We start from the raw sequence: 12,965 nt of genomic DNA, 5'->3' as shown, positions 1-12,965 counted from the left end.
GCCGAGTTGGTTTAGAGGAGGGGCCTCACCACGGTTGAGTTCGAGGGCTTTTCAGTCCTAGTATTGGGTGACCATACCATACAGTGCACTAGATATGTGCCTTCCTTGATAGTAGTTATGGGGAACTACTCGATGATGGATCATTTCTTTGTGGTCAATGTGCTAGACACCAACATGGTGATGGGTGTCCAGTGGCTATATTCGCTTTGGCAAGTCACGACAGATTGGAGGAAACTAGAGATGAGGTTCATTGGGCCGGATGGCAAACTAGTAGTTTTGAGAGGCATGCAATCTATCCACCTCAAACAGTTTCATGCCATAGGATGGAAGCAGCCCTGCGACATGGGGACATTGCATGGGCAGTTGAGCTGAGGATCTCAGAGGCTGGGGGATAGGCTTAGCCACCACCAACAAACATACAGGCTTTGTTGGACAGATATGTAGTGGTGTTTGGGGAAATTCCACCAAGGTAGCCACCAGACAGGGGATTTGAGCACACTATCAAGTTGGAGCTGGGTGTGCAGGCAGTGATCACTACCCCTTATAGGCATCCCAAGGCCTATAAGAACGAGATAGAGAAGGCCATCCAATCCTTTCGCTTCTTCAGTGGTGTTGGTGAAGAAGAGGGATGGAACCCTTCGAGCGTGCATTGACTATCGAGCCGTCAACCCAAAGACACTGAAGAACTGGTACCCCATTCCCCGCATAGATGAGTTGATGGATGAGCTTAGAGGAGCCAAGTACTTCTCTAAGATCGATCTGCGTTTAGAGTACCACCAGATCAAGGTGAGGGATCGGGATTTCCCTAAGACAACGTTTCAGTGCCACTATGGTTACTTCGATTTCCTGGTCATGCCATTTGGGCTGACCCACGCTATAGCCACCTTCCAATCATTCATGAACCATGTCTTCCAAGGACAGTTGAGGAGGTTTGTGCTAGTTTTCTTCGATGACATTTTGATTTATAGCCAGACATGGGAGGAGCACCTCCAACACTTGGAGGAGGTACTACGCATTGGAAGAGCAACAGTTTTATGCCAAGCTTTCCAAGTGCGAGTTTGGGTTGACAGAGATGCTTTACCTAGGGCATATCATTGGTGTTGATGGGGTAAAGGTCCGTGAGGAGAAGATTCAGGCCATTCAGGATTGGCTAGTACCCTGAGATGGGACTGCGCTGAGGGGTTTCTTCGGCATTTGCACCTATTACAGGAAGTTTGTCAAGGGGTTCTCACAGTTGGCAGCACCCTTGACCGACTTGACCAAGAGAGGGGCTTTCGCATGGACTGATGGGGCACAGGTTGCCTTCGACCGCCTCAAGGAGGTGATGAGCAGTTGCCTGGTCTTGGCACTTCCTGATTTTTCCTAGCCATTCATTGTGGAGTGTGATGCATCCGGGGTAGGAGTTGGAGCAGTATTATCATAGGAGGGGCATCCCATTGCTTTCGAGAGTTGAAAGCTCCTACCACATGAGCTGTCATATTCCATATATGACAAAGAGATGTTGGCCATCGTGCATGCATTGGCCAAATTCTGTCAGTACTTGGTGGGCAATAGGTTTCGAGTGAAGACTGATCACAATAGTCTTCGGCACTTAATGGGGCAGTAGTGCCTCCACGACAGGCAACAAAGATGGGTCAGCAAGGTGCAGGCCTATGACTTTGACATAGAGTATGTGTGGGGGAAGCACAATGTGGTGGTCGATGCTCTATCTCGGAGACCAGCTGGGTTATCCCTCATGAGCATCTGCCATGATTGGAAGGCTCAGTTGTTGGTGGAGTACTCCAAAGACAGGAGGGCATGCGAGGTATTGGAGGGCACCCATGCAGATGAGCGTTATTGAGTGATGGATGAGGTTATCTATTACAAGGGGCACATTTTCTTAGTGCCCAACTCGCAGTTGAGGGAGAGGGTGCTCTAGGCAACACATGATTCACCATTATCTAGGCACCAGGGGTTCTGGAAAACTTACATGGCAGTCAAGGAGAGATTTGCATGGAAGGGCCTCAAGGGGGACGTGTTGTAGCACGTACGGGAGTCTGAGGCCTGTTAGAGGAACAAGGGGGAACTGATCCACCCCGCAAGATTGCTACAACCACTTCCCATTCCTGAGGGGAAATGGGAAAGTATTTCTAAGGATTTCATCACTGGGCTCCCCATCGTGCAGGGGAAGGATTGCATCTACGTAGTGGTCGACAGGTTGACCAGATTTTCTTACTTTTTCGCCATCCCCACTAGATACACAGCTGCACAGGTTGTAGAACTGTTCTTACAGGAGATTTTTAGATTGCATGGGCTCCAAAAGAACATTGTGAGTGACAGGGACAGCAGGTTCATGGGAGGCTTCTGGTAGGAGCTTTTCAGATTGGTCGGGACCGAGCTCACTCCTAGCACTAGCTACCATCCTTAGACAGATGGCCAAAGTGGAGAGGGTTGATCAGTGGTTGGAGGGGTACCTGAGGAACTACATGATCGATCAGTAAAGAGCTTGGATTTGGTGGTTGCATCTGGGCGAGTATTGCTACAACACCATGCACCACATGTCCATTAGTATGACTCCTTTCCGTGCTTTATATGGGTGTGATGCATTATGTTTTGCTGACATTGTTTTTGGAGACAGTCGGGCCCCAAAGGCAAAAGATTGGGTCCAAGAGAGCCAAGACATCCTCAAGGCTCTCAAGGATAACTTGGTGACATCCCAAAATCAGGAGAAGGTATACACAGATCGGCATAGGACGAAGAGGCATTTCGAGGAGGGGGACGTGGTGTACCTACGACTATAGTCTTACAAGCAGTCTGTGCTGAAGCAAAAGCGGGCTGAGAAGCTACAAGCATGCGTCTATGGGCCCTAACGGGTGGTTAAACGAGTTGGGGAGGTGGCCTATGAGTTAGAGCTGCCTCAGGGAAGCAGGATCCACAATATTTTTCATGTCTCATGCCTTAAAAAGGTGTTGGGACAACAGGTGACAACAGTGGCTGATCTACTCCCACTGGATGATGAGGGCCACATGATTTTGAAACCTGAGGCCATTTTGGAGAGCAGGGAAAGGAAACTGAGGAGAAAGACCATTAGGGACTTCTTGGTGCGTTGGAAGAACTTGCCGGATGAGGATGCCACCTTAGAGGGTGAGCATATATTGGAGCACCCAACTTTGAGGTTGCTGAGGGCAAGCAATATTTGGGAGGGGAGGACTGTCATGTCCCTTCTCAAACACAATTGTAACAGGGTGTTGTTACACCATTCTACACATTTTTGGCTAAGGAAGAGGACCCACCAATTTTGACTTAGGGACTTAGGAGGCAATTCGACTTAATCTGGTTACTAGTGGAATGTGGGGTCACCCACATGGGAATTCAAATTGGCCCTGTTGTCGCACAGAATGTCACGACAACGCTCAGACCGGGGGCTGTCACCCTGATCCCCGATCTCTCCGTTTAAGCCTGTCTCCCGCGGCTAAGGGGGGTAGACCCTATGAAATGATGAAGACCAACTGTGGACCAGTTGGGTTGGGAGACACGAAGGAGCAAGCACTAAATAGATTTTATTGAGTTAACTGACCAGTGCCTTATGGGTTTGATGCTTAAACGATTGTTTACTAGATGTTGCAGAGATGTAAACCATGTACAACAACCATTTATCATCAAATAACTTGAACGATGCAAGATAACCAGTAAAACCACAATGCTCTTATGACAATTAAAGCTCAATAACGCTATCCAGAGATTAAAACTTCGAAAGATAGATGCTTCAAACAAGCACGCAAATTGTGAACATTATGCAACTAATCTTCAGAATAATCATTCATGTGCAGACTTGTATAAAATGATAAACCTTCATTCCATATCAAAAGAAAATTTGAATCTCAGCATGAAAAATAGATAAATCCCCAAGCTGAGACTGAATCTGGCAAAAATTTCCCACAATATTTTTTATGCTTTTATGATTTTTTTTTTTTTTTTATTATTATTATTATTATTATTATTATTAAAAGAAAATAAACAAAACCTAAAGTTAAAATTAAACTGAAACAAAAATTGAATTTATAAAAAATCTACTCTAATTTAAATTAAAATCTAAATCTATAAAATCAAAACCCTAAAAACAAATAACAATTAAAACTAAACGCTACCCTCCCTTTTTTTTTTCTCTTTTTATATATTATTATTATTATTTTTTTTTTACTTGACTTTTTAAATTTAAAAAAAAAATCTGAATGTGCAAACCTAAAAGAAAAAAATGAAATAAAACTAAATAAACGAAACTCAAATCTAAACTATATACTATACAAACACTTGATCGTATCCTAATAACCAAAAAGAAATAAATCCTAAATCGAATAATTCTAACGAAAACCGACTATATCGAAACGTAAAACCCAGGTGCATTTAAAATATGATCATAACTGTGCTTACCCGGTCCATAAAAATTAAACAAAAAATTTGTTAAGAGCTCGGTGTATACGGGACGACGGCGATTGAAAGAAAAACGCGTGGGTATGTTCAGGTTGAAGCCCGACGTGCTGACTCAATGCGAGTGTCATCCAAATCGTAATGCCTGCGTTTTGAAAAAACGATTAACCTTCTTGATGCTGCGCAGGTCGACGGCACCAGGGACGCAAACGAAAAAATGAGCTCAATCCAGCACGCAGATGGTCAGCAAAATACTGAATCGGGGCTTTGATGCGGGTTCAACAAAGAAATGGGAAACACAGATTTGCAGGTGGCCCGCTGATTTAAATAGATTGCGCTAACCCTGAAGTGACTTTGAATGCTGCTGCGTATTTTGACGGGGATCAGCTAACTTGTGGACGTGAGAGGGTGTGCGTATGGCAACTGAATAGAGGTACGACTTTGCTGAGTGAAGATTCGAACAGATGGTGGCCACGGTGCAGAGGCGTGGGTTCAAAAAATTTCAAACAGTGCTCAGAAGGCTTGGTGGCCACGGTGCAGAAGCGTAGGTTTATGCGACTGTAAAGAATGGAGATCAGATTGACAGAAATCTGGACGGCAGTGTGGAGATAGAATAATGCTGAGCGCTGGTTCGGCAAGGGATACACGTTGGTTGACAATGATTTGTCTGCAGGCAGCCTGAGGTAAACTTGGTTGTGAAATGGAGAACGACGTGGAGAGAAAATGACAACAGCGAAACTGCAACCCGTAAGCAAAAACCTGCAAAATTTGGAACCCCAGATCTGAAAACACCTGATGTCTGAAACCCTTGGACAGCAAAACGACACAGATAAACCTTGGAAATCTTCAGAAACCCTGCAACCTGGAATGAAAAATCACCCGAAAATGATATGTGCATAAAATAAAAACTGAAAACCCTAAACCCAGCAAAAAATTTACAGTATTTACAAACTGAAAGCTCTTCAGAAGCCAGATTTATCAATAACCACAGTAATATTATCAGAATTTAATTTAAATGTAAAATGCTTCAGAAAACCCTGCATGCATTCATAAAAAAAATTTCGAATGATAAGCCCGGGATCAAGAACTGGCTGGGCTCTTTCAGAAAACACAACCCGGGAGTTGGCTGGTTCAGCCGAGAACTTCCCCTAACGCCCGGTAATCTGAAAAAAGGATTTCCTGCACAACTTAAATTCAACCATCAACATAGAAGGAGAAAACAATAGTGAAACCCCGATCAAATGGAGATACCTGCCAATATATTTCAGAATCTAAACTATCATTCAAACCCCAAAGATCAGACAAGATACCTGTGCCTAGATCAATCTTCATTAAGCTATCATTAATGGCTGAAAATAAAATTATGCAGAACAAATAGAACAATCTTACAGCATTTTCAGAAGAGTAACACCAGCAAGATTTTTAACCCCAAAGTCTTCTTTATTGCACAAAAAAATGAACTACAAGAGAGCTTCTTCAGCACAAGACTCACAGATCTTCTCTCTTCTCAAATGACCCCTAGCACCCTATTTAAAGGAAGAGATCCCAAAAGCTAGTTCGAGTGATCCATGTCGAAATGATCTCGATCGTCGATGAGAATCAAGATATCTCTTAATCTCATCTGTCGAATTAGTTAATTCATTATTTACTCAAAAATATTATTATTTTATTATTTTTAGGGTTTTTGCTTTATTTTATTATTTTTATTTTTAATTTTATTTAAATTTTTATTTATTTATTTTATTTTATTTATTTTTTTATTTTTTTAATTTTTTAATTTTTAATTTATTTTTTAAATGGATCCTCGAACTTAGCCTTTGGAAAAAACACCTAGGACCTAGGACTTAGGACTTATGAGGGGATTAAAACATTTTCTAACCCTCAAGACACTTTAGATCATGACTTTTACAAATTTACATCTCAAGAAGGAAAACCCATTTGACATAGACCCTCATAAACCACCCAGTTCTGTGACACAACTTATAATCTAGCAGATTAACACACTAGGATTCTCCTAAGATTCTAGTGACAAAATCCATCCCGACTTTGGGGTTAGGTTGAAGGAAAACTCTGCCGATCATGGATCGGTGAGACGTAAAACCTTCCGGGACATAGGTTATCACTTAGAAAATTAGGTCCACTTAGGCAATTTACAGACAGACTCATATCTACTAAGATTATTTACAATTTATACATGCAGACTGGGTTTACAACATAAATTGATCAAGTTGTCGATGACTGTCGAATGGCACGGACATGTCGATCAAGCGCTATCCCTTTTTGCGAAGAAAAGGGGGTGTACTGCTATGGGCGGTTGACCGGTAGTGGTCAACAGGCCCATTCAAATAGCTTGGAGGGAAAGTCAAATAGGTGGATGGAGGGGCCCAAGAAGTTATAAGGAGGGAGAAACTCTCAATTTGGATTCATTTTCATACATCTTGCAAACAAAATCACTTGATTGTTCGCTTTGCTGTTTAGCTGAGTCAATTGTCTGTTTAGCCACGAGCCTTCCAAGCAGGAGATTCGACCTCTACTTCAGGGGACCATCCATGCCCACCCTAGAGAGGCAGTTCCACAAGGATTTCAGGATTTCCGGGGCAGTGGCATAGCATTACCATACAACGCAGAGCAGGGAGTGTGTATTTCTGGGCAACCAAAGAATACGAGAGGTAGATAGAGGCCAACAGAAATCAAATGTTTCCCAGAGAGTCAGAGAGCTAAGGTAGCTACAATAGACCAACATTATGGCCATCAAAGCCAACATTCTAGCAATTCGAATTGCTGGGCTAGGGGACAACGCAGAGGCCACTCAATGGTTTTTTGTGGAGCTTAGGAGTAGGTGTCTTAGACCAAGAGGTCATCCAAGAAGTCAGGGATTGGATAGCAAGGGTTAGCCCAACACTTTGGGGACATTTCCGGGAGGATTTATAGGCAGTTTCCAGCAGGCCAAGTTTTGCAGTTGCAGCTGAAGTTGGGCTCCAAGGGGGTCGAATTTCAGAAGTCTAAACCAGCCAAAATCCTTCGTTGGTTTTTTTGGGTTTAGGCCAAGGAGTTTGGGGTTGAAAACACATCATTTTCTGGGTAGTAAAAGTGCACCTTCTAGCCATTCGAACTTTAGCAGAAAGGCAGTTTTCTGGGGCAGCATAGTGTAGATTGGTGCAACAGCTGGACAACCTTCAGTTCAACCATTTCCTCACTTGGGTTTGGTCATGCTTGTCCATTGAGACAAGCCCAGGTGCACTATCTTGTCATCTAATGTATTTGGCCTTCAGAAAATTAATAAAATGGCTCAACAATTCCATATTTGCAGTTTTTTTGTGAATGTTTAAGAGTATTTCGTTTGTATAAATTGCTGCACATTTTTTTGCTTTGTATCACTTGTATTTCCTATTTAAGATCATTACGAGTTGACACAAAGGCATAACATCACCCAGTGATTCGTATGGGATCCGGGAATTGGGTTTCAGTGGCCTTGGGCCACCAGATTGGTCCACATGTTTGGATTGGTTGAGGGCAAGCAATCTTGGGGTAGGAGGATTTGTGATGTTCCTTTTTTCTTGTGTTCCTCGTGGCATGGTCAGGATGGACTTTTAGGGTTGGAGGCAAACCGGTCACAGGTGCAGGTTTACTTCATCAGCGGGCGCAGAGACTTTTGGAGATTTTTCATGGGGTTTTGAGGAGTTTCTATGGGATTCCATGACATTTGCTTGGCATATTCCATCATCTGCACAACTTGTCTTTCGTTCCATCGCATTCCAACAATTTTTGAAAAACAGGGTTATTATCGGGCCTAACATAGTTAATTACGCTTAAGGTGGCATTCTAAGAGGAATACTTGACATAACACCTTAGTGTAATAGCTCGTTGGAACCGGAACAAGAAGATCTACAGGATGGAATGGTTAAAAGTGATTTTCAGTGACCCGAGGAGGCGTGGTGGCCAATTTACCCTTTTCCCACATTAAAATGAATATTTTAATTGAAATAAAAAGAGGGAAAAGTGCTCAACGATTAAAATAATAATAGAGGGGTCCATTAGATGTATAAAAAGAGGAGGAGGTCATTATAGGACATCTTGGATTTGATATTTCTTCTTGTATGAGAGTTTGAGAACCCAGTTCTCTACTTCAGCAGTAGCCCCAGGACGAAACCCTCAGGTTTGCTACTGGGTGTTGGACGCAAACCCAACGCTCTTGAGGAGATTTCACTCAAAAATCTCATGGTGCTTCATTGGAGTTTTGGAGATCGCAGTTTTTCCGTAGTAGGTTTGCAGCAGTCTTCTCACTGGGCCATCTACATCATTACCAGAGGCACTCATCAGTTGGGTTAGTGATATTTTTCTGGGTTTTTCTCTGCTTTCTTGGCATGCTTAGGTTCCACTATTCCTTCATGTTGATGTACTCTTTTCAGTGGATTAATAGAATGGCTCAGTGATTTTATTGTTATCTATTTGTGTATCAATTTGCTGGCTGTGTCTATTTGCGATTATTTTGTTGTTCAAGTTTATTTTTGGTACCTACTATTAAAATTTCCATTAGGAATATTATATATTTCCATTGATGGAAACACTAAATCGAATCAACTAACAAGCTAGACATATACAGGTAGAGACCATACAAGTACAGCTATCTCATCCTGAACTCAATCATAGGTATGCAGAAGACTAGTCATATGTGATTCCATGGCTACAATTCTCAACAATATCTAAATTGGTTTTCCAGATAAATTCTTGCTTTTTCCTTGTGACACTATTAGCAGAAATTTTTCTTGTCAACAATCTATCATGCATTCAGTCATACTAACATGTCCCAAAAGTGTATGTGTTGGTTGTGATTTTTTTCAGCAAACAATAACTTGAAAGATTGATTATGAATCTACGAGAGTCTAAGTTAATTATTCCAACAAACATCTGAATCTGATTCATTAGTCCAACAAACTTGTCATGTTAAAATTGACAAAGATTTCTCTCATTTGAACAAATTGCATATGGTTATACTTACTACCTATGTCACCTAGTTCAAGTTCGGAGATCTTGATGTTCAACAAAAATGCTAGAGTGGAAATTTTGGAATAAAATTCGACAACTAAAAAATTAAAATCTATATATATATATATATATATATATAATGAAAATATATGTAACCAAACTTTGTAAGTCTGTAAGTCTCTAACCAAATACATTTAAGTCTATTCATCACGCACAGCTGAATTTCATCACTTGAATATAAAACCACATGGATCACATAAAACTACAAGAAACTTAAAAAAAACCCTTGCCTAATACTACTGCCTTTGCTGCCTTTGAAGAATTCAACACCACAGCTGAATTTCATCACACATGGACTCCAAAATTGCCGAGAAATCGAGTTGGAATTCAAAAACGAAATTTGATTTTGAGTTCGGCAAATCTGTTCCAAATTAATTCAGCTCTTCTTCAAATTCGGCGAATTTCAAATTTTTTGTTTGAAAATCGGCGAATGCGGTGGCACAGCTTACTACTAAAATATTAAGAAAACATATTTGCTAGTTGTCTATAGCCTTGTTTTAAAACGATATTGAGAATGCCTGATTTCAAAATTCTGAGGCCACACAAAGGGGTTTAAAATAGCATCTTGATTTTCTACACTCTCTTGCAATTATGTATCATAGCAAGTATGATTGATTTCTAAATTGAATGGTTTCATGTTCCAAGGGAAAATAGCAGGAAATCTGGGTTCAGATTCTCTGTGGGCTGGTGATGTGAACATACCATGGGTATGGATCCCACTACTGTGAAGGACTGACAATGCCACCATACACTCATGTGGATGGCATTCCCCTGCACCCTTAGGATTCCCACACACATGGATAGTCATACATATATGCATATATAGATAGATTTTAAAAATGGTGTCAGCCCTGATGGGTAGCCAAGTTGGTTGAAGCCACCCCCACCACCCCCCCAAGTCTTTGGCCCTCTGTTATGAGTTGCAGGTTCAATTCTTCCTGTGTCCATCAGGGTCATGCTCCTTGTGTTGAGTCGGCTCGGTTGGGCATGCGGCCTCTTCAGATGGGCCCGCCTAGGGGTTATTACGTGATATTTTTTTTTAATGTTGTCCATATCAGCACTTGCACCCACACCCATGTACCCTATCAACTTTGGAAGATAACTAATGAGACCTATTCTGTTGGTTGCATGGACTGTTTACTAGCTTCAAGTTTATATATATGCGTGTGTGTGTGTAAGCGACTGAAATAAAATATTTTTATTTAATTGCATAGAGTAGACTTTGATATCTTGGCATGGAAAATCACTATTAAACAGATTGTTTCCATAGAGGCATTTGTTCTGTGTCTGAATTATTATACCATGTCTATGCAGGCCACAGCATCAGGAGAACAAGGCACAGGATCAAGTGCACATGGTACTGGGGCTGGAATGTCTGGTATGAGGGCAGGAATGAGTAGTGCAGGATTCACGTCCACACCTATCAATGTATCCCTTCCCCCAGAAGTAGCAAATATGCTTCCAGGTTTCATGAACATGGCAGCACAGTTTGGCCAAAATGTCCAAGATGGTCATCAGGAAAATAGCGGTAGTCAGGAGCATGGGAGCATAAATGAAGATGGAGAGCCAGAAATAAGTGTAAATGGAAATATAAATATGACTTTTGAAGGAGGGGAAATGCCAGATCAGGTTGCAGGATTTATGCAATCCATGTTACAAATGTTTTCTGGAGCTCATAATCAGCAGGGAACTGCTCAAGGCGGTCCTCCGAGAGATCCTCCGTCAAGCTAGTATATATTAAGTTCATCTGTATTGCATTGTGTTTATAGGGAATTAATCTGATTGCACAAGTCATTTCCAATCCTTTTGATTGCATATTTCCAACTCTTACATTCAAGGTGGTTACGGAATGGTTTATCAAGCCAAGTAGAAGGGTATCATTTTCCGGTTTCAGGTTTTCTTGTTGCTGTGGAATGAGTGAGAGCATGATGCAAAGCATGTTGTGCTGATGTAAAATGAGACATATGACCTAGACTTCAACACGGATGTTGATTTTATGGGTCGGATTGATTAAATTTGTAACATGCATTCTCTTGAATCATTTGGTTTCTGTGTACGACCACCTATCACTTGTGTTTCTCTTTTTTTTTGTTCGTTTGTTCTCCGTTGAAAGGGTGCAAAATATTTTTTGCTTTTTAAGCTCCTCGAGGAGATTTAAATTGTGTACCCTTTTTTCCTAAAACTGAGCTGATTTTCACCTTCTATTGCTATTATTTGTAACAGTTATGATATGGGTGCTGGCATTGTTATGCTATTTTGTTTCTTTGTGTTGCTCATAAAAAATGTCATGATACATTCAATGTATTCATTTGGGAAACTTGATGTTGACAAAGCTATCTTGTAATTACTAGTCAAGATATTGCTGGCTGGAAGCGACGCTAGTATTTGGTTCCCAGGAGACACGGAGAGATACATACTATGGCTGTTCAATTTCCAAATATATGTGGATGTTAATATGATGATTATGAACTCGTTAAAAGCTCTTCTATAACTTTATGCGATCAGAAAGAAAGAAAGAAGAAAGAAATTATTTTAACGTCCACGAGGCTAAAGATAGCCTATGGGACAGATTGCTTCTTTATCTACTTGATGTATTTGGCCCTTTTCCCTGTGAAGCTTCAAAATAAATGCTCTCAGCTTCTCGACAAACCCCTTGCTAAATAGATTATCCCAAGAGCTAGCTGCCAACATATCTGCATAACTTTCCCTGTTGTCTTTGAAGGCCTCACATTCTAAAGGAAATGTTTTTCTGTTTCCACTTTTCTGGAAGAACAAAAAATGCATACTCTTTCCTCCCACACTTCCTTTGGCTTTTTCTAGTGCCCTGTTTCACAATGGAGTTGATGAGAATTAGTCCTTAACTGAGCAATAAGAATTTTGGCTCTCCAAGGGATATTGGCCTCTATGTATGCTTTTGTTTGATAACTATGAGTGGGATTAAACACTTCAATATAGTAATTTTTCTTTCATCCTAGCTCCTTCTCCCAAGTACGTTTGTGGAACTTCTCCATAACTAAAGATTTTATCTCTTTGTTGTTTATGGCACACGCGTTCAAGCAAATACCCCATTTACTAAACCATTTGTTATTTTCTTGCATCCAAGATTTTTTGCTCCTGCACAATCTATCATTAAAGACAACCTTAGGCCAGCTACCCTCTTCCATTTGCCCAAAAAATTTTAAATACCTTATGACTCGCACCATAGCAATTGCTTCAATAGGAGCAGTCCCTGTTTCACTTAACAAGATATCATAAGGAACTGCATTTTTAATCTTAAATTTGTTTGTAATCAAACGCTTCTGAATTTTCTCAATTTGTTTCCACTCATGTCGGATGTATTGCTAACCCACAGTTCACAACCATAGAGAATCACCAGAATTATTAGAAGCCCAAAAAGAGTTTGAGTGGTTTTCCAATCCCATAACTCTGCTTCTCTACACCTATTTTGAAAAGCATAAAATGCTTTCCAACCTCCCAAAGTTCTTTTCTTTCTACAACCATTCCAGCTTTTG

General features: G+C 41.0%; 1 protein-coding gene across 2 annotated transcripts in view; it reads left to right on the top strand.

The window, feature by feature from the left end:
* TPR8 (Tetratricopeptide repeat (TPR)-like superfamily protein) overlaps positions 1-11,509 on the top strand; it is a 386,981-nt gene extending 375,472 nt beyond the window's left edge. For both annotated transcript variants that reach the window (XM_089416017.1, XM_089416016.1), the window contains exon 10: positions 10,768-11,509. In XM_089416017.1, coding sequence (XP_089272143.1) covers positions 10,768-11,184 — 417 coding nt within the window. In that variant the 3' untranslated portion in view covers positions 11,185-11,509. The remainder of the gene's footprint in view (positions 1-10,767) is intronic.
* The last annotated feature ends 1,456 nt before the right edge of the window (positions 11,510-12,965 follow it).

Source organism: Pinus tabuliformis, chromosome 3_2 (assembly GCF_031772625.1).
Source record: "Pinus tabuliformis cultivar Carrire ecotype Pingquan chromosome 3_2, CPIR1, whole genome shotgun sequence".
Taxonomy (NCBI): domain Eukaryota; kingdom Viridiplantae; phylum Streptophyta; class Pinopsida; order Pinales; family Pinaceae; genus Pinus; species Pinus tabuliformis.
This window is presented reverse-complemented; position numbering and strand designations above follow the sequence as displayed.